General features: G+C 49.0%; 1 protein-coding gene across 1 annotated transcript in view; it reads left to right on the forward strand.

Annotated features, from left to right (window-relative positions):
• Positions 1-18,586, forward strand: part of SEPTIN12 (septin 12) — a 73,360-nt gene extending 54,774 nt beyond the window's left edge. Inside the window, exons 5-12 of the mRNA XM_081170407.1 lie at positions 2,472-2,600; positions 4,793-4,874; positions 5,472-5,609; positions 9,219-9,336; positions 11,081-11,176; positions 12,356-12,452; positions 15,900-15,951; positions 17,241-18,586. Of these exons, the coding sequence (XP_081026533.1) occupies positions 2,472-2,600; positions 4,793-4,874; positions 5,472-5,609; positions 9,219-9,336; positions 11,081-11,176; positions 12,356-12,452; positions 15,900-15,951; positions 17,241-17,391 (863 nt within the window). The 3' untranslated portion in view covers positions 17,392-18,586. The remainder of the gene's footprint in view (positions 1-2,471; positions 2,601-4,792; positions 4,875-5,471; positions 5,610-9,218; positions 9,337-11,080; positions 11,177-12,355; positions 12,453-15,899; positions 15,952-17,240) is intronic.
• Positions 18,587-19,319: the final 733 nt, after the last annotated feature.

Genomic DNA, 19,319 nt, shown 5'->3' on the forward strand with positions numbered 1-19,319 from the left:
AACAAGAAAAGAGCTCTAGTAGATATCTGGTAACCCCACCTCTGGATCTTTTCCAGCAACCCTCCAGATGACCTGTTTAGTGAGCATCCATCCTGCTTTGCTTCCACAAAACATACACCCAGGTTAGACTATATCCAGTCTTCATGGCGCATCCCTTCTGATTTATTTACAGGGTGGTTACATGACAACGAGCATTCATCTTGAATTCACCCTGATTTGCTTGGGTGGTGACAATGCATCTTCTTCTTAATTGTTTGTTCATCCCACAATTTTCATTCCTTTTCACCATCACTTTCCTCACTGCAAAAAGCCTGGTGTCAAGTGGGTTTGTTGCACCGGGGTAGCAGAGCACATTAGTCCACTTTAGTTTCAGAAACCTAAATTTCCAGGATGTGCTTGAATCGCTCCTACAAAATACTGAAGGGTTGAAGTTGCTGCCTATCGGCTGATCAGCAATGACTTCCCACCTGCTTTCTGCAGGGTTGGCTATGCTATTGGGTACCCCAGGCAAGCTCCACAGTACATACAGCCAGTCCCCGCAGGTGTGCTCTCAGGACCAGTCAGCTGATGGGTAGTGACAGCAAGCCTCACTTGCCAATGGACAGTCAGTAGCACACCTTGAGGCAGCTCTTGGGCATGGGTTTGGGGGGTGACTTCCTGGGCCAAACTGGGACCCATGCTGGGCCTGATTAGACTGAAGGGCTAAAGTTCCCCACCTCTGACCTACTCTTGTTGGCAGTGACTCTTCAGGGTTTCAGACAATAGTCTCTCTCAGTCTTAATGGGGAGATGCTGGGAACTGAGAGATGCTCTGCCACAGCTCTTCCCCATCATAACTAAAAGAGGGAGCCTCTTCCTTCACCCCCTCTCAGTCCTGATCTTGTCCTTGCTCCATCAGTAGGGCATCAGGGCTGGATGTCTGCCCAAGCGCCCTTCCTGCCGTGCCAAAGCAATCCAGCCATGATGGGCAATTGGAATAGAGGACCAGGAAAGTAAAAAGCTGTTCCAGCTGTGACTCCTCCGACCCTTTCTGGAGGCTGCACATCTGGTTTCAATCAATCCTGGGAAACATTTTTTTTCCGTGCGGAGAAGTTTGACATTTTTGAACTTAAAAGGGGTGTGTTTGTGCTTGTGGAGAGGGCAGCATAGGGGTGCAGATTGGAGCTGCCTGTGACAGGGAGAGGAAAGCCCTATCAAGCCAGATAAGCCCTCTCGGGGGAGAGCTTGAAGTAAACAAGAGACAAGGAGAGGCCCAGTCAACATTTGGGTTTTTAAAAGAAGTGAGAGACAAAACCAGCAACGCTGTTGTGTTTCATGCATAGTGGATAAAGATGGCTCTCAAACATTTGTAGTAACATTTTACCAAACATTTTAGCAACTTAGGTGTGAACAGCTGAGGTTGGTTGCAGAGTATGCAAGCTTCTGGGTTCCACTGCATCCATCATCAGGCAAACTAATGGGAGATTCTCCTCCCTTTCCCTTCCACTTGATGAAAGATGTTTTGACATCATTCCAGAGCTTCCTTCCTCCTACACAGATATGTGCAATGGACTAACAGAATGATGATGGTGGTGGTGATAACTAAGACATGATGATAAAACCAGCACATTTCAAAGGCAAGGAGCCACAGTGATGAACAGGAGACTGTAAGCTATGGGGCACAGTCTCACCCAGCCAGGACCCCCAAAAACAGCTGCAGATAAATGGGGGATTTGGATCAGGGTCACAGAACGAGGCAGAAGACCCAGCTCTTTGCCGCTGTTAATTTCCTTCAACTTTTGAAGTCGGGGCCATGGCGGAAATCAAGGGTCAAGACATATCAGGGTTTTGGTATGTATTTGAAGGTGTCATCAGGGGGGCAGACAAGATGTCCGTTAGACTAGTGTCCCTCAAATTGTGGCACTCCAGATGCTGGACTCCAGCTGATTAGCCCCAGCCAGCATGACCAATGGCAAGGGATTATGCGAGTTGTAGTCTAACAACATCTCCAAGTTGCCTTAGGCCTGCAGCAGGTTTTTCCTGGAACCCAGGTTCTTCTCATGGGTCTTCCTCCAAGGAGGTCTCCCTGGGGTCCTGGCCAGGTGGGATTGTGCCCCATAGCTTACAGTTTTCTGTTCATCCCTGTGGCTCCTTGCCCTTGAAATGTGCCAGTTGAGACTCGTAGGGCAGACGGCAGGGAGACCAACACTAGGTGGAGCCAGAGCCCAAGACAAGCAAGGTCCTCTGTTCCCCTCAAAGAGCTACAATTTCCAGAGTTTCTGGGGGATTGTCACTCTGGGAGGGGAATAAGGGTCTCTGATCTCACTGAAATTGGTCTCTTAGCCATCTCTGCTCTAATCCTGCCTCCCTGGAGCAATGAAGAACATGCCTGTTCCATCTTCTCCTGTGCAAGAGCCCTTCCGAGATCTGAAGGCCGCCAATGTATTAGGTTTGGTTTCACAGCCGTCTCTTCCTCTGCCCTTTTACCCGCAGGTCAAAGTGGCCTCGGCAAGTCCACCATGGTGAACACGCTCTTCAAATCCAAGGTCAGCCGGAAACCGACAGGCTCCGGTTACGAGGAATGCATTCCCAAGACCTTGCAGCTGCTCTCCGTCACTCGTGGTGAGGACCCTGGCGGAATTATTATCGTTATTACATTTATATCGCACCTCCCTTCCAAGGAACTCAAGCCAGCACCCATGAATCTCCCCCTTCCCATTTTATCCTCCCAACGACCCTGTGAAGTAGGCTGAGCATGTGTGATTGGCTCAAGATCACGCAGTGAGCTTCATGGCTGAGTGTGGATTTGAACCCTGGTCTCCCAGTTCCTAGTCCAACACTGTGACCAGTGCACCACGCTGCCTCCTCTTTTGCACTTACAGTGTTCTGAGGGAAACATCTGCTTCCCCTTCTCGCCTGTACTTGCCAGCCACAATCCTAATAAACTCATTATTTACCTAGTGTGGCTCCTTTTGTCCTACTATCAGCCCTCATTCCCATAATTTTTTACCTTTTTTTACACTAGGCTAGTTCACATTTCACACTCCCCCTTCTTTGTCCTCCATTGAGGCAAGCAAGAATAACTCTCAGGGTTCAAGGACACGTTCCAGGCTAGCAAAATCACTTGGTTTTTTGGGGGGGAGGTGCCAATCAAGACTTGAGGGGTGTGGCCTAAGGAGAGCTCTGAGGGCCAGATAGTGTTAGAAACTGAGAGATGAAAACTAGGAGCTAAATGGCACCTTAAACCAAGGTTATGGGCACAACAACGGAATGTCTAGGTGCGCTTTTTAAAAACAAGAATACAAACTGAAAATGAATGAACTGCAGCTAAAATATTATGTTCATTTTTCACATGGTCTAGTCCTCATCTTAAGCCTGCAAAACACAAAGCCATACTTCCCCTGCCCACCTGCCTAATATTCTTAAGAGGGTCTCCTCTCCAGTCTTCAGATAGTGGCTGGAAGTGGGGAGGCAGAAAAAGGTCCTCCTTTCCTTCCCCCAGTGGCACTTTTAATCTGAAATCTTAGGCGCAGTACAGTGGCACCTTGGTTTACAAACTTAATCCGTTCCGGAAGTCCATTCTTAAACCAAAGCGTTCTTAAACCAAGGCGTGCTTTCCCATAGCAGCGGGGAACTCAATTTACAAACGGAACACACTCAACAGGAAGCGAAACATGTTCTGCTTCCAAGGCAGAGTTCACAAACCAAAACACCTACTTCCAGGTTTGCAGCGTTCTTAATTCAAGTTGTTCAAAATCTAAGCTGTTCTTAAACCAAGGTACCACTGTACTGCGCCCAGAGCTCAGATACTGCTTGCGTTAAGGAAATTCTCTGCTGCAAAACGCATCTAGAACAATGGGAGTTTTGAATGCTGGGACCAGATGGAAAGGCCTTTGGGGTCACATTTGTCTCCTAGCCCTGAGAACCCCATCTCAGTCTTAGAAGCTCTGCTGAGGGGCAGTGTATAAATATTCTCAGTAAAATGCAATGCAATGAATAAATCAATCTTTTAGGGAGAGGTAGTAAAGACAAAGTCATTAATAACATCTTACATTGGATTCCCTGGTAATTTTATTAGGCTAGTTAGATCCACAAATAAAACATAAAGACATAATGTGGAATTTAATAGCAGCTGCTCACATACTTGTGGTGCAAAATGGGGGGGGGAATAGGTCGCCACCAACAGTGAAAGAATGGCTAACAAAAATTTGGAAAGCACATGAGCTGATGGAATTGATTAGCATGAGAGAAGGGAGACAGGGTCACCTGGCTGTTCTGGTGAGATGAATTGCCGTTCTGTTTAAATTCTGTGCCTCCTTTGCATCTGTGCATATAAATTAGCACATGTGCATTTCACCCAAACCTGTCTTATTTTGTAACAACAACAACAATAACAAAATTTATTTATACGGTAAACTATAAAAAGCAAAGGACAAGCAGAAAAACGCTCAGACCGATGTTTTCTAGGCACGGAACAAGTGGAAGTTTAGGCAAGCCCAAAGTGTCTGCAGTCAAATTGGACAGGCAAAACAGGGAAGAATCCTCTCTTACTCCATGGAGGGAGGGGAAGAGGACATGGGGGGGGCGGGGACGTGCGCAGTGAGTCTCTGAGGAGCTCTATGGAAGCCGTGTATGTGAGAGAAACTTCTGTGTTAGAGAAGGCAGGATAAATCCATCAGTTTTGCTCTCAGTTTTTCATATTTCAAATTTTAAGTTCACATTTTGCGAGAAGGAAGTAGGCGAGATTCCCTTTGGGATGAGAAGGGCCCCTCAGAGGCAGTGAACTAACACCGTTTCGCTCTGTTTCCCAACAGTCGTTGAAGAGAAGGGTGTGAAGATGAAGCTAACGGTGACAGACACGCCAGGATTTGGGGATCAGATTAACAATCAAAACTGGTATGAGAGAGACCTGATTGCTGCTTCACTTCTCTTTCTTGGGGAAAGGGGTTGCACTAGGAGTGGAAACAACACAACCGTTAAAAGTGTTTCTGAGGTGTATGTGAAACATCGGTGGGGCTTCTATCTTTTGCCTTTTATAAATTGGGGTTTGCTTCCGAGCAAACTGTTTATCAAACATTCTTCCTGATTTGTTTCCAGGGAGATGGGATGCTGTCCACTGTTTTTGAGCATTCGTTCAGATTTCTTTGTAATACAGCATTGCATAAAATGTATCTCTGGATTATTTGTGGGGCATAGGAATTCGCTCATTGGTGTTCTTTTCAAAATATAGTCCGGCCCACCACATGGTCTGAGGGACAGCTGAAAAAGGTTGCTGACCCCTGTTCTGAACAGAGAGATGATGGCGGAAGGGTGTGCTTAACCTCATTTATACTGCAGTGTTTCTCTACTCCAAATCATTCCCCACACGACTGCCTGTTCTCCTTCCTCCATAGTTCCCAGTCATGGTTTTCTTCTCTCACATGCTAGGAGAGGAGCAACTTGAAGGGAGAATTTCCTCTGAGCATAAGAATCACCCTCTCTCCTTCCCCATAGCTGGGACCCAATCATTGAATATATCAACGACCAGTACGAGCGATACCTGAGAGAAGAGATCCTCATCAACCGCAAACGGAAGATCCCCGACACCCGAGTCCATGCCTGTGTATATTTCGTGCCACCAACCGGCCACTGGTAAGTCCTTCTTGCATGCGGGAGTAGGGAGGCAACTACAGGTGATAAGAGTCATCGTTTTCTCCCTGACCTCACCCACTTTATCTATGATGGTGAAGAAGATCTTGCATTAAAGATACTCTTATTTCGTTATCATCAGGCATACTTGGGTGTGTTGGAATTAGAGAGAGAGAGGGGGGGGAGAGAGAGAGAGCACAGAAATAAGTAGTCTAGTAAAACAGCTGGTGGAAAGGATAAAGAAACTTTTAAAAATAATAATAATTTATTTTTCATTAATAAAAATCCAATGGAGGCCACATGAATACAATACCAAATCATAATACAATCAAAAAAGCCAATTAATCAGTTCAGAATTCAATATTTTTGAATGACTTCTTGTGTTCCGGCTATCAGGAGTTGATGTTATTCCTTAAGGATAAAGAAACTTAAGTCTTAGTACTCGTAGCAAGCAACCAAAAGCTTACATGTAGCCGTCATGGAGTCGAGAAGTTAATAAAAGGATGGCCCATGGCAAGAATATGAAAAGCCTGAGAGAAAACCCACAGACAAAGTTAGGAAGGAATCAGCCAGGGAAGAGTAGGCTGCCTTACTGTCTATCACCCCCACCCTCCATCGGTTCAGGTAACATATTGCAAGTGTTGTCACTTTGCTTGCAACAGAGTGTAGGGCAGGACTGGGATCCTGTGGCCCTCCAGAGGTTGTGGGAGCCTGTCTCCAACGATGCTGGCTGGGGCTGGTGGGCATTTGCAGGGCCGCAGGTTCCCTATATCCCCGCTGAGTCGAGGAAAAAAACAGTGTAGACACCATGAATTCTGCTCTTGGAAATTTATATTAGGCCCCACCCTGCCCCTTGGTGTGTCTGGTTTGAAAGCCTATGCTTTTTCTACTTCCATTCTGTAAGTTGCTTTGAGACCCCTTGGTGCAATAATAATAATAATAATAATAATAATAATAATAATAATAATAATAATAATAATAATAATAATGCAGGAAACATAATAAATAATCATAATAATGTCCCATCAGCTGAGCCTGCGGGCACCACAGAGAAGCACACTGTGGCTGACTTGGGCATACCTTCGTACTCGCCAGGAATGCCTGTCACTTTCAATTAAAACAAACTCATAAAAATGTCTGCCAGGCTCCTTGTCCCCCATCCCCTCCTCTCCCTCCATGTGTGGGTACCGTTGGCCCCATCGCTCCTTTTCCAGCATCTGTCCCACAGCTGCTTCCTCGCCATTCTCCCTGCTCCACCCAGCATAGGTGGGAGGAGAAAGTTGCGTTGAGGCCAAGAATCCACTGGCTTCTGAGAGAGAGGAGTGGGCTGCTGGAGGGTGGGGCAGGGAGTGCTCTCAGTCACTGAGGGAGGTGAGAACTCTCCCAGGACACCTTGCTATTACAGTGGGCGTGGTCTGAGAGCAGTGGTGTAGTGGCAAATCCAGAAGGACGTGTACTTCTGATAGTCACAGCCATACCCCCTCACAGCATGCCCCTTCTAAGATTATCTAATAATTCCATAATTATTAAATAATAGCAATGAGGGATGCATTGCAACAATCAGTGCAGATCTCCGTGTGTTGCTGAAATATACTCGGAGTCAAGGGTGGATTTCATGCTCTTTATTCAGCTCATAGTGGTGAGGAGGAATAGAAGTTCCCCCAGAATGTCTGCTTTATATACATTATTTACACAATGGGCCCCACGTGATTGGCTAATTCCGGGATTCACCTGTAGGCCAATCAGGTTGCAGATTCACTTCCACCTGGAGCTGGATTGGGTGGCTTCTGTAGACCAATCAGACTGCTGCATTCTGGACTCTATTATTCTAGGACCAATCAGACTGCTGCATTCTGAATCCTATTGTTCTAGGACCAATCAGACTGCTGCATTCTGAATCCTATTGTTCTAGGACCAATCAGACTGCTGCATTCTGAATCCTATTGTTCTAGGACCAATCAGACTGCTGCATTCTGAATCCTATTCTAGGACCAATCAGACTGCTGCATTCTGAATCCTATTGTTCTAGGACCAATCAGACTGCTGCCTTTTGGATCCTATTCAACTCAGTACATAAGAGTTGCCTTTCAGCACCTGCATGGGCAACTGATTTGGAGTCCTCCAATATCTTCTTTCAGCGCGACTTTGGAAGTTTCATTGTATGAAACAGAACATGCGCACTGTGCTCTTGAATCTGAAGCACCCCTTGTGTTTTCAGTGTTCCTAAGTGCTTGGCTTTGAAGCATACAGAACAACTCCTTGCAGACACCTTCTCCAGAGTGACCCTAGGAGCCAATCCTCTGTGACCGACTCAACTCCTTTCACTCTGATTGGCTCTCATCAGCATAAAGGTTGACATGACTTCTTCTCAGTGGCTTAAAAAAGGAAGCCCCCCCCCCTTCATGCTGATTGGGCAGCTCTGGGGCACTGGAGAGAGGGATCCTGCTACATAAATAGTAATGGGTCTTGAGCTTCCCATGACTGCATCACTGGCTGGGAGGCAAAGTAAATGGCCATCCCTCCCAGCACAGCCCCACTGAACGCCCTGCAGCCAGCTGCCCCCACACTCCAAAGCTTATGTTTTCTCTAGAGGTGATTCCAATGGGAAGTTGTGCCTTCTCTGTGCTGTGGGCCCCTTCCTTCTGTCAGGATGTGGCTTCCTGCCAAAAGCAGGGTTTGCAAGCGCCATGGTGAGGTGATCAGCAGTATCCACAGATCCCCACGCAGTTTGATTTGATGACATCAGGCGATTGACAGGTGGGTGGCTACCTACCAGAGGGACCTGCAGGGTTCGAGGAGGGGAGGGACCAGCCCAGTAGCCGGATCCAGTTCCTCATCCCTGCCCTGCGGAGGCTGGCCTGTTTCCTAGTGCCCCACCAACCTCAGTCTGCCCTCAGCCAGCCCTCACCTCCCTTCCTGCTCATTTACAGCCTTGGCTGCTTCCTTTCTCAGTCTTGGTTGCTGCCCTTGTAGAGTTCATCAGGAGTGACGTGAACAGGGGCCAAACTAGAATTAGTTGGCTCCACCTGTCATTGGCTCTGGCTGCACCTATTGTTGCGCTCCTTGCCTTCCACGCTCCCAATTCCAAAGGCCAATCAGGTTGCGGCTCCAGTGGCGTAGCGTGGGTTGTCAGCACCCGGGGCAAGGCAAGTAATTTGCGCCCCCTAACCCGTGGATTTGCGCCCCCTAAACCTAACCCCCAGATGTTGCGCCCGGTGTGGCCGCCCCCCCCTGCCACCCACCACGCTACGCCACTGTGCGGATTGCCTTAGACCGCAAGAGCCCAGGGCACATGACTCCAAACGACATCTCTTGCTTCCCCCAGAGAATCCTGGGAACTGTAGTTTCCCAGGATATGGATCATATTCCCCTTCACCCCAGGCTGCAAAATGAGCCAGTGGAAGTGAAATGGTTAGGGTTTCAGGCTAGGACCTGGGAGGAGATCATGGTTCAAATGCAATATAAATGCAAAAAATATATCAATATATAGAAATGCAGTAAATGCATTTATATTGGATATAAATGCAGTCAATAGAATGTAATAGAATGTAACGTCTTGAACTGGCCCTTTACATCACTGCTGCAAGAGACTTCCTGTATTTCTCCCGTCAGGTTGCGCCCCTTGGATCTGGAGTTCATGAGGCGGCTCAGCAAGATCACCAACGTTGTGCCTGTGATCGCCAAGGCCGACACTCTGACCTTAGAGGAACGCGCAGAGTTCAAACGGAGGGTAAGAAGAGCCTTGGTGGAAGCAGGAGGCAGTGGCAAAGTTGCAATCCTAGCCCTGTATACCTGGGAGTAAGCCCCATTGAATCCAATGGGATTTGCTTCTCAGCAGTGGCGTAGCGTGGGGGGTGCAAGGGGGGCCGGCCGCACCGGGCGCAACATCTGGGGGGGCGCGCTCGCTGCCTCCGGAGTCGCCGAAGAGCCGAAGAGCCTCGGGCGCAGGCTGTAGCAGAGCCGCATGTCTCGCGGAACCGACGAGCTGTGCGCGCGTCTGGGCTGAAGGTGTCCGGCAGGCAGCGGCTCTCAGCGCTCATCGCGGTCCCCGCACGTCAGGGCCGCGGAGGACGCGCCAGGCAGCCCCTCCTCACAGCCCCGCCTCCGCCGCTGCTGCTGCAGCTGCTGGGCCATGCTGCATTTTCCTCGCCTCTCTGCCCTCCTCCTCCTCCAGGCAAGCGGCGTCGTTTGGGCGGCAGCGCCAGCGGCAACTCGCCTCAGATCACCTGACGTGGCAGGTTAGGGGTTAGGGGGGGCGCAAATTACTTGCCTTGCCCCGGGTGCTGACAACTCACGCTACGCCGCTGCTTCTCAGTAGACACAAGGGTGCTTCCAGACCACCTATTTATTGATCATTCATCCTGATTTGCTTGTAGGGAGATAAGAGAGCGTTGGCTTTTTAAAGAGTTCCCGTTCTGGTCTGTTTGCAGGGTTGTGTCAAAGCAAATGTTATCCCACATTCTTCCCAGGGGAGCTTTCCCTCGCTCTCCTTACTACGCAAAGTCTGACCTTTTTCAGGAAGTGGGTTTGTTGCACAAGACCTCCCAATCAACTGCTAATTGCACAGCCTGACTTTGCTATTATGTGATGAATCCTTTCCCCAAAATAGCAATGGTCTGGAAGCACTCACAATTAGAATTGCGCTGTTATTTTTTTATTATTTGGTTAGAAAGATCTATAGACAGCTTAATTGCAAAACTGGACTTAAATCCACACTTAACCTTTTGCACCGCCCTTTCCAGGCACAGTACACGACAATGCTGCAGTCACATTTGTGTGCTTTTGTAAGAGAACACCATGTGAATACTGTACAACCAATTTGTTGTGTGATACGCGTGTTGTGTTACGCATACAAGGGTAATGTTTGAAGTGCATGCTTAGTTCAGCAACAATTGTGTGGTTATATCTCATATTAGTTGTTACGATTGTAATATTCTCAGCAAGTGTGAATATTGTTGTATTTATTATTAACATAAAATCAAGGTCACACTTTGATTTTATATCCTATGTAAAGATTTTTAGCTGGTCCACCCTCCGGGGGGGGGGGGAGAGATTTTTCACCAGCACCCAAGTCCACTCTCGGCAGCCCTTCTCACGGTCCCTGACAGCCGCCTTCCGATCTGCATGTCAGTCCAGGTAATGTGAAATCATGTTAGTTTGCTTTAAAATGCAGGTGGAATGAAACCCTCAAGTGTCTGTAGTGCTCAGCAAGCATCTGTTTACCCACCTGCACTCTGACATGGTGCAAGCCAGAAGGAGCTCCTCTGCTGTTTGTGCAAAGTGGTGCAAAGTTAAGGCGGAAAGCGGGAGAGAGACCCTGGCACCCTGCAGGCTCCTCATGAGTATCACCACACACTGGGCTTGAATTTGCTTTGCTCACATAACTTTCCTTTGCCCTGGCCATGAAGAAGGTACATTTCCAAGTCAGCAAGGGGGAGTTCTGGTCTCAGTGCCTAAAACTTTTCTCTTGGCAGATTCAGGATGACTTGAAGGCCCACGGAATCCATGTTTACCCCCAGGAGGACTTGGATAGTGACCCCGATGACAGGCTTTTGAACGACAAAATACGGGTAAGTGGTGACAATCTGGAAAGGGGAGAAATTGACTAGGAGTTGTTTTGTGCCTTTTCACATTGTTGGCACTACAGTCGTACCTTGGAAGTCGAACAGAATCCATTCCGGAAGTCCGTTCGACTTTCAAAATGTTTGAAAACCAAAGCGCGGCTTCTGATTGGCTGCAGGAAGCTCGGATTCCAAAAATAGTTCGCAAACCAGAACAGTCACTTCCGGGTTTGCAATGTTCAGGAGCCAAAACATTCGGGAACTAAGCTGTTTGAAAACCAAGGTACAACTGTGTTCTCTCTTGTCTCTTTACACACACACACACACACACACACACATACACATACGTGATTTGTGTCTCCTATAATATTGCGTTGGAAGTATTTGCCTTTTCGGAAAACAGTACCCTCTGTTTGAATCAGCATTATGTGCCTTCAAACATAGCCAAATCTGATTGGCTATATAGCATTGCGGCCTACTTCCTTTTGCCATGTGATCCCTGATTGACTGGGATTGTCCATAGGCCAAGTCTAGGGAGCAGGGTCCTCACTCTCAGATACATTCACTTTGCTCTCAGTGAAAGCAAAATGTAAAGGAATGTGTGGTATTCTGACACACTCCCTATCAACTACGCAATCCCTGATTGGCCGGGTCTCATCCAGGATAAAGGCAGTTCAGTAAACAGAAGAAGAGAAACATTAGTTGCCTTGAGGTCTACTAGAGGGCCCAGGCTTTAAAGTGTCCCTCCAAAAGCAAATTAAAAGAAAATAAATTATTTAAGAAAAAACATTTTTGAGGATTCCAGTAGGAAATGGAAGTGTGCTTCAGTTCATCTGAAGTTCTGTGTTCTTTTAAAAAACCCAACAACTAGGCATACTGGTGGTGCTAGCCATGTTGTGCTAATTTATTTATTATTATTTATTTCATTTCACAAAAATTACATATTGTTTTTTAAAAAAACACCTCAAAGATAATGGAACCAACCCATTATCGGCACCATCCGCAGTCTGCAAGTACCAGATGTTCACTAACAAGGCAGGGAAGATGGTGTTCTGCTCCTTTAACAGCATCCACACACTTTTCACTTCAAGTGCTGTAATACTAGAGTTTTCCAAGAGAAGGTGGGGGGTGGGGGAGAAACACCCTTGTTCTTCCCTGGACTGGTGCCCCTCTCATTCTCTTAATCAGGAGAAAATCCCCTTTGCAGTGGTGGGAGCCGACAAGGAGCACCAGGTGAACGGGAAGAAAGTCCTGGGCCGCAAGACCAAGTGGGGGATCATCGAAGGTAAACCCTTCTGGACTGCCCAGGTTGGAGGGAAGGGCTGTAGTTCAGTGGCAGAGCACCTTATTTTACATGCAGAAGGTCACAGGTTCAATCCACAGGCTCTCCAGGTAGGGCTGGGGGGGACCGCTGCCTGAAATTCTGGAGAGCTGCGGGGTGGGCAACCTAAGGCCCGGGGGCCGGATCTGGCCCAATCGAGGGATAGTGGACCAGCCCCCTGCTGAAAAAGTTTGCTGACCCCTGGTATAGACAATACTGAGCTAGGAGGAGCAATGTTCTGGCTCAGCATAAGGGCAGCTTCCTATGTTCCTATTTAAATCAGCTCTTTAGTCCAGATCATGAAGACTAGAAACTTTCAAGGCGGGATCATAGCTCAGTGCCAAAGCATCTGCTTTACCTGCAGAAGGTCCCAGGTGTAATCCCCAGCATCTCCAGGTAGGGCTGGGGAAGGGAGACAGAAAGCCCCTGCCTGAAACCCTGCAGAGCTGCTCCCAGTCAGTATAAGCAATATACTGAGCTAGACGGCCCAATCCTCTGGTTTGGTATAAGACAGCTTTTGCGGCTTTGGGTCCTCTTGCCAACTGCTCACCCAGGAGAGAGGCATCTGGGGGAGTCTTGCTCTGCTTCCTCTCCAATCTTAGGCGCAGAGTTCAACCTGCAGAGCATGGTTTTCCACTCTCCTCCCCACCACCCCACGGTGCATTCCACACTGACAGCAGCAATCTGCCCCATCCATGGGCCAGGATAGTTCTGCTACTCCCACCTGGGGGGGGGGGGGAAGGATGCTGGCCAAAAGCAGAGGGAGAGGTGCTTTGGGGGAACAAGAATCAAGCAAGGTTTTTTCCTGCCTTTGAGCTGTATTGTCAGAGTGCCATGCACGGAAGCACCCCTGTTTCCCAGGGACATTCAGAATCCTCACCCCAAATTAATCTTGTTTGGCACATCGAAATAAATGCTTGTGTGAGCTGCCTGCAATAGTGCTAGATTCTGTTGACTGGCTTGCAATAGTGTGATCTGACCCAAATGCCTCGCCCCCAAAACTGTTCTAGCTGACAGATTCTGCCCCAGTGGAAGTTTTCCAAACCATCTTCAAGGGCAGCCCCACGCAGAATGCATTGCAATCCACAGGGACATAGGAAGCTCCCTTATAGTACCAAGTCAAGCCATTGGTCTATCTCGTTCAGTATTGTCAACACTAAGGGCTGACCCAGACCTGCATTTACCCCCTGCTTTCCCCCTGGGATAGGGACGCGGGTGGCGCTGTGGGTTAAACCACAGAGCCTAGGACTTGCTGATCAGATGGTCGGTGGTTCGAATCCCAGCGACGGGGTGAGCTCCCGTTGCTCGGTCCCTGCTCCTGCCAACCTAGCAGTTTGAAAGCACGTCAAAGTGCAAGTAGATAAATAGTCACCACTCCGGTGGGAAGGTAAACAGTGTTTCCGTGCGCTGCTCTGGTTTGCCAGAAGCGGCTTAGTCATGCTGGCCACATGACCCGGAAGCTGTATGCCGGCTCCCTCGGCCAGTAAAGCGAGATGAGTGCCACAACCCCAGAGTCAGCCACGACTGGACCTAATGGTCGGGGTCCATTTTATTTTTCTCCTGGGAAGCCAATCTTTACTGCTGAATTGGAGCAAACGTCAGCCAGGTTTTCTCCAGATTGATGTTTGCTCTGATTTAGCGCTAAAGAGCAGGTTTTCTGGGGAGAAGCAGTGGTGTGAAAGCAAAAGTGGTTGGATTCATGATTTCTAGGCATGAGTGATACAGAAGTGTGGACGAGCCCTGAGTGGCAGCAGTTCACCAGAATTTCTCCAGGGTCTTTCCCGTTCCTACCTGGTGGCCCCAAGGAGTGAGATCTCCCTGCCTAGAGATCCAAGGTGAAAGGCTCAGTGACAGAACATCTGGCTTGCACAAAAGAAAGTGTTGGGTTCAGTTCCCAGCATCTCCAGGTAGGGCTAGGAATGCCCTCAGTCTGAAATCCCAGAACGCCCCTCCCAGTCAGTGAGGACAACACTGAGCTAGATGGAGTCTTGCTCTAAGGCAGCTTCCTATGCCTTGGAGGGCTCATGCCTTGAAGAGTTGCACATATTGCGAGAAGTCTGGGGAAGGGCCATAGCTCACCGGTAGAGCATCTGCCTTGCAGACAGAAGGTCTCAGGTTCAATCCCCGGCAACTCCAGGTAGGACTGGGAATGTCCCCTGCCTGAAACCCTGGGAAGATGCTTCCAGTCAGTGTAGACAGAGAGAGGACAATTGGTCTGATTCAGTATAGGTTCCTGTGACCATGCCAAGCATGTCATCTACCACTGAGTTGCAGACATGTTGTCGGTTCACCAGGTTGAATTTCGATGTTGCTTCACCAAGTTTAGTTTTAACTTGCTAAAAGTTGCAGTTGTGGGTTCTACACTGCAGGCCTCATCATTTGGGTGGTGGCATCTGAGCTTGCTCTGCTGATTTCCCAGTGTGTCACTAGTGGGGATCGGGGCTCAGGGACTGGCCCAGCTCTGCTGTGGCTTGCAGGAAGTTCTTAAGGGCTAAGTGAAGTTCCTGACCAGAACTGTCTTCATACTTTCCAGCTGTCTCTCCCCATCCCTCCACACCACCACAAACACTCTCCACTGGCTTGTATTTAGAAATCTACTGCCCTCTGGTGTTCAGCAGTCTCCTTGCAGGCGTACCTCTAGGGAGCCTGGACCTTCCAAATCATGGGTAGGCAAACTAAGGCAAACTAAGATCCAGCCCAATCGCCTTCTAAATCCGGCCTGCAGACGGTCCGGGAATCAGCGAGTAGAATGTGCCCTTTTATTTAAAATGCATCTCTGAGTTATTTGTGGGGCCTGCCTGGTGTTTTTACATGAGTAGAATGTGTGCTTTTATTTAAAATGCATCTCTGGGTTCTTTGTGGGGCATAGGAATTTGTTCATATTTTTTTTCAAAATATAGCCTGCCCCCCCCACAAGGGCTGAGGGACAGTGGACCGGCCCCCTGCTGAAAAGTTTGCTGACCCCTGTTCCAAAGCATTGCATTATGATCTCCCGATTAGACCTGGCTCACCACAGGTCAGCTGGGAAGCTGGGGGCGATGCTGAAAGCGGGAGAGAGGGACACTTTGTCTGATCCAGCAGGGCTTTTCTTAGCTCATGTTCCTGCAAGGCAGCCTTCCTCAACCCAGCTGTCTTGGACTACAACTCCCATCAGCCCATGCTTTTTGGGTCTCATGGGAGTTGTACTCCAAAATGGATGTGCTGGCTGGGAATGATGGGAGTTGTAGGCCACAAACATCTGGAGCCCCCTGGTTAGGGAAGTCTGCTATGAGATGGCATGGAACTGCTCTTTCAAGCTTTGGGTGGGGCGAGCAACAGAGACACCTGGCCCAGTCCATCCTTGTCCCCTTCTGACACATTTGCCTCGCTGTCACTGAAAATGTTCAGCTGTCATCTGCGCTTTCCTTTCAGTGGAAAACCCGGCCCACTGTGAGTTTCCTCTTCTGCGGGACCTCCTCATCCGGTGAGTTGTGGGAGTTGGAAGTCTTGCTACTCTTTTTACTTTGAAGGAAGGGCTCCCTGTTGAAGCTTTTGAGCATGACTGTCTGACAGGGCAGTGGGGGGTGAAATGTGTAAATAAAACCAGCAGTTTTAAAAACGTATACAGTCAAACCTCGGTTCCTAAATTACTCCATTTTGGAACGTTACGGCTCTTGAACACCGAAACCCTGGAAGTAAATGCTCTGGTTTTTGAACGTTTTTCAGAAGCTGAAGGACTTCTGGGGAGTTTATTTCTTTTTTTTCTCCATTGACTTTGCTGACCGCCCTTTGATCCTTGGTTGTTGAATGTTTTGGAATTCAAATGGTCTTCTGGAATGGATTACGTTCGACAACCGCGGTTTGACTGTACAGTGGTACCTCGGGTTACATACACTTCAGGTTACAGACAGTTCAGGTTACAGACTCCGCTAACCCAGAAATAGTACCTCGGGTTAAGAACTTTGCTTCAGGATGAGAACAGAAATTGTGCTCCGGCGGCGCAGCAGGAGGCCCCATTAGCTAAAGTGGTGCTTCAGGTTAAGAACACTTTCAGGTTAAGAACGGACCTCCGGAACAAATTAAGTACTTAACCTGAGGTACCACTGTATCATAAAACAGCATGGCCTATTAATATACAGGTCAAAGCGTTCATGCCTTGGTATGCTTCCTTCAACAACAACAAAGTTTTTAGCAGGATAGCAAAGGTACCTGGCTAATACCAATGGGCAGGGAATTCCAAAGATACAGGTGTCACTGCACCAAAGGATCAGATCTGCAGATCAAAGGGTTTGAATGGGCATAGATGGGGTCAACCAAGATGACCTTGTTTTCTCAGGGCTCTCCGTGAGCCTGGAACAGGAATGTGACCATTGTAGACCTTCTTTGCCGGGTGAAGACAGAGGGTCTGACAGATGGGGAAGGAGGAAGAGGAAGAAGAAGCACCCTCCCCATCCATCTACAGTGGTACCTCGGGTTAAGTACTTAATTCGTTCTGGAGGTCCGTACTTAACCTGAAACTGTTCTTAACCTGAAGCACCACTTTAGCTAATGGGGCCTCCTGCTGCCGCCGCACCGCCGGAGCACAATTTCTGTTCCCATCCTGAAGCAAAGTTCTTAACCTGAAGCACTATTTCTGAGTTAGCGGAGTCTGTAACCTGAAGCGTATGTAACCCGTAGTACCACTGTATCTGGCCAGGAGGGAAAGGGTCATTGGAAACCTTGACCTGCCAGGCGGCTCCAACTTCTCCTGCCTCTTTTCCTCTCCCTTCTCAGATCCCACCTGCAGGACCTCAAGGACATCACCCACAGCGTGCATTACGAGCAGTACCGGGCCCAGCGCCTCAACGAGAACAACCTCCTGGCCACGGGCGGCAAGCAGCTGGCCCTGAGCTGCCTCAACGGAGAGTTGGAGAGCCAACTTTGAGCTGCGGGGACAGCTTGGCCCCTCTTCCTCCTCTCCAGCCTCAACAGACACCCTCCACCAATAGCTTCAGTGGACTGATTCCCCTCTCCCTCCCCCCGAACCCCTCTTCCGGGAACAGCTGGAGCAGAGTTCCTGAGCCCCCATCTCCTCCAAGCACAAGAAGCAGCTCTTGACTGGGAAATCTCAACTTCACTGCCGGGCGCCTTCCTGCCCCTTCCTTTCCGTCTGCCTCCTGCTCAGCCTCACACCTCAGAGCAGAAGGACACTGGGAGGGCGAGAGAGCCCAGCAGCCCACCTTCCACCTCTCCACCCTTGGCATCTCACGTGGGACACCGTCCTTTGCCTTGGCTCAGCCTCTGCTTCTGAGCCAAGCAGTGCATGTGGCCATGGGGAGACCTCCTTGCCGCCTGTTGAGGCTGTCTCCCCCTTCCAGACTCCACTGCTTTGTCAGGCAACCCACTTGTCCCAACGGGCCCTGGCAGAGCCGGCCAATTTCTTTCCTTAACCCTTAAATGACACCACACCCATGTGTGTTTCTTCGATGACATTTTTATCTCCAATATGCTGGCAATACTAGGACAATTCTCCTTCGTATTTGTTGGTTGGCAGAGGGGGCATGGGGAGGGGGGAAGGCAGGTAGCAGAGAGCTTTTGAAGGGCCTGTAATGCATGAAAGGTTAAGTCCGCCATCCCTGGGGGCAAAGAGGGAGCCCCATTCCAGACCCTCCCAGGCTGGGGTTCTAGCAACTGTCATAGCCCACATGCGAAATTAAAGAGAATCTTCTGGAGAAGTTTCCACCTCCCAGTGTTCCTGCAGGACTTCAGACTGGCTCTTTGGACTACCCTCAGTTTGTAAGAACCAGGGAGGGGGCATCATTTGAAGGCTCCTGCATCAAGCCAGGAGGCCAATAACTGGCTTGTACAATAAAAACATCTGTGCTGATTGGAGCAAAATTCCCTCTTCCTATCTCTTGCCCCAGAGAAGAGTCTGGGGTTGGGAATTAAGAGAAGACCATTTTCCAGCTGGTCCCTTGTTGATGCAGGAGCAGTACAGGAGAACAGCGCCATCTCCTGGAAGGAGGTCAGCCTGCCCAGGCTCACGTTTTCATCCTTCTACTTTTATACTCTTGGGCAGGGGGCCTGTGGGCAGATTGTGCTTCTCCAGTTAATCCATTAAAGAGCAACTGTAGAAGGTTGTTGGGTTCTTTGGTTTTGTTTTGCCTGGTTGCTTTGAGTCCTTCTCGAGGGTGAAGCTGGGGACCTCTCTCGGCTCAGGGCTTGCCTTTCAGTGAGCCAATAGAAGATGTTTGGTTCAAGCAGGGCAGCAGGAGAGATGGCAGATCAGGCACACACTTTTTACTATTGGCTGCCCCACAAGGCTGTTCCCCCACCCCACTTGCTGCTGCTGTCCACTACAGGCCCCCATGCCTCCTGCCCACTTAAGAAAGCCAGGTGATATTGAGTAGCTCAGTTGGTAGAGCATGAGATGATGAATCTCAGGGTCGTGGGTTTGAGCCCTATATTAGGCAAAATCTTCCAGCATAGCAGGGGGTTGTGCTAGAAGACCCTCATGGTCCCTTCCAACTCTACAATGCTATGATTCTCTGGGTACCTGCTGAATGGGTTTAAGCTTCAAACAGTTTTTGCTGCCGCAGCAAAATTGTAGCAGTGACACAGATGCTTCTACAGGTTCTCGGGTTTGGTCTTGTTCCCTCATGTACTGGAAGGAAATTGTGCTGAGGGGGATTGTGGGGGGTAGAGAGGAGGGGCAGGTGAGGGAAGAAATTGGATTCAGTTTGCATTTAAAGGCAAACCCATTTAATTCACACTTTCAGAACACAGCCATCCCTCAGAACTGACGCTTCTCCAAATTTTGCAATGCAGTTCACCAGCTAAGTACTGTGCACAAAAATGCATATTATATACTAA

The sequence above is a fragment of the Podarcis bocagei genome (genome assembly GCF_964188305.1).
Source record: "Podarcis bocagei genome assembly, chromosome: 14".
Lineage (NCBI taxonomy): Eukaryota > Metazoa > Chordata > Lepidosauria > Squamata > Lacertidae > Podarcis > Podarcis bocagei.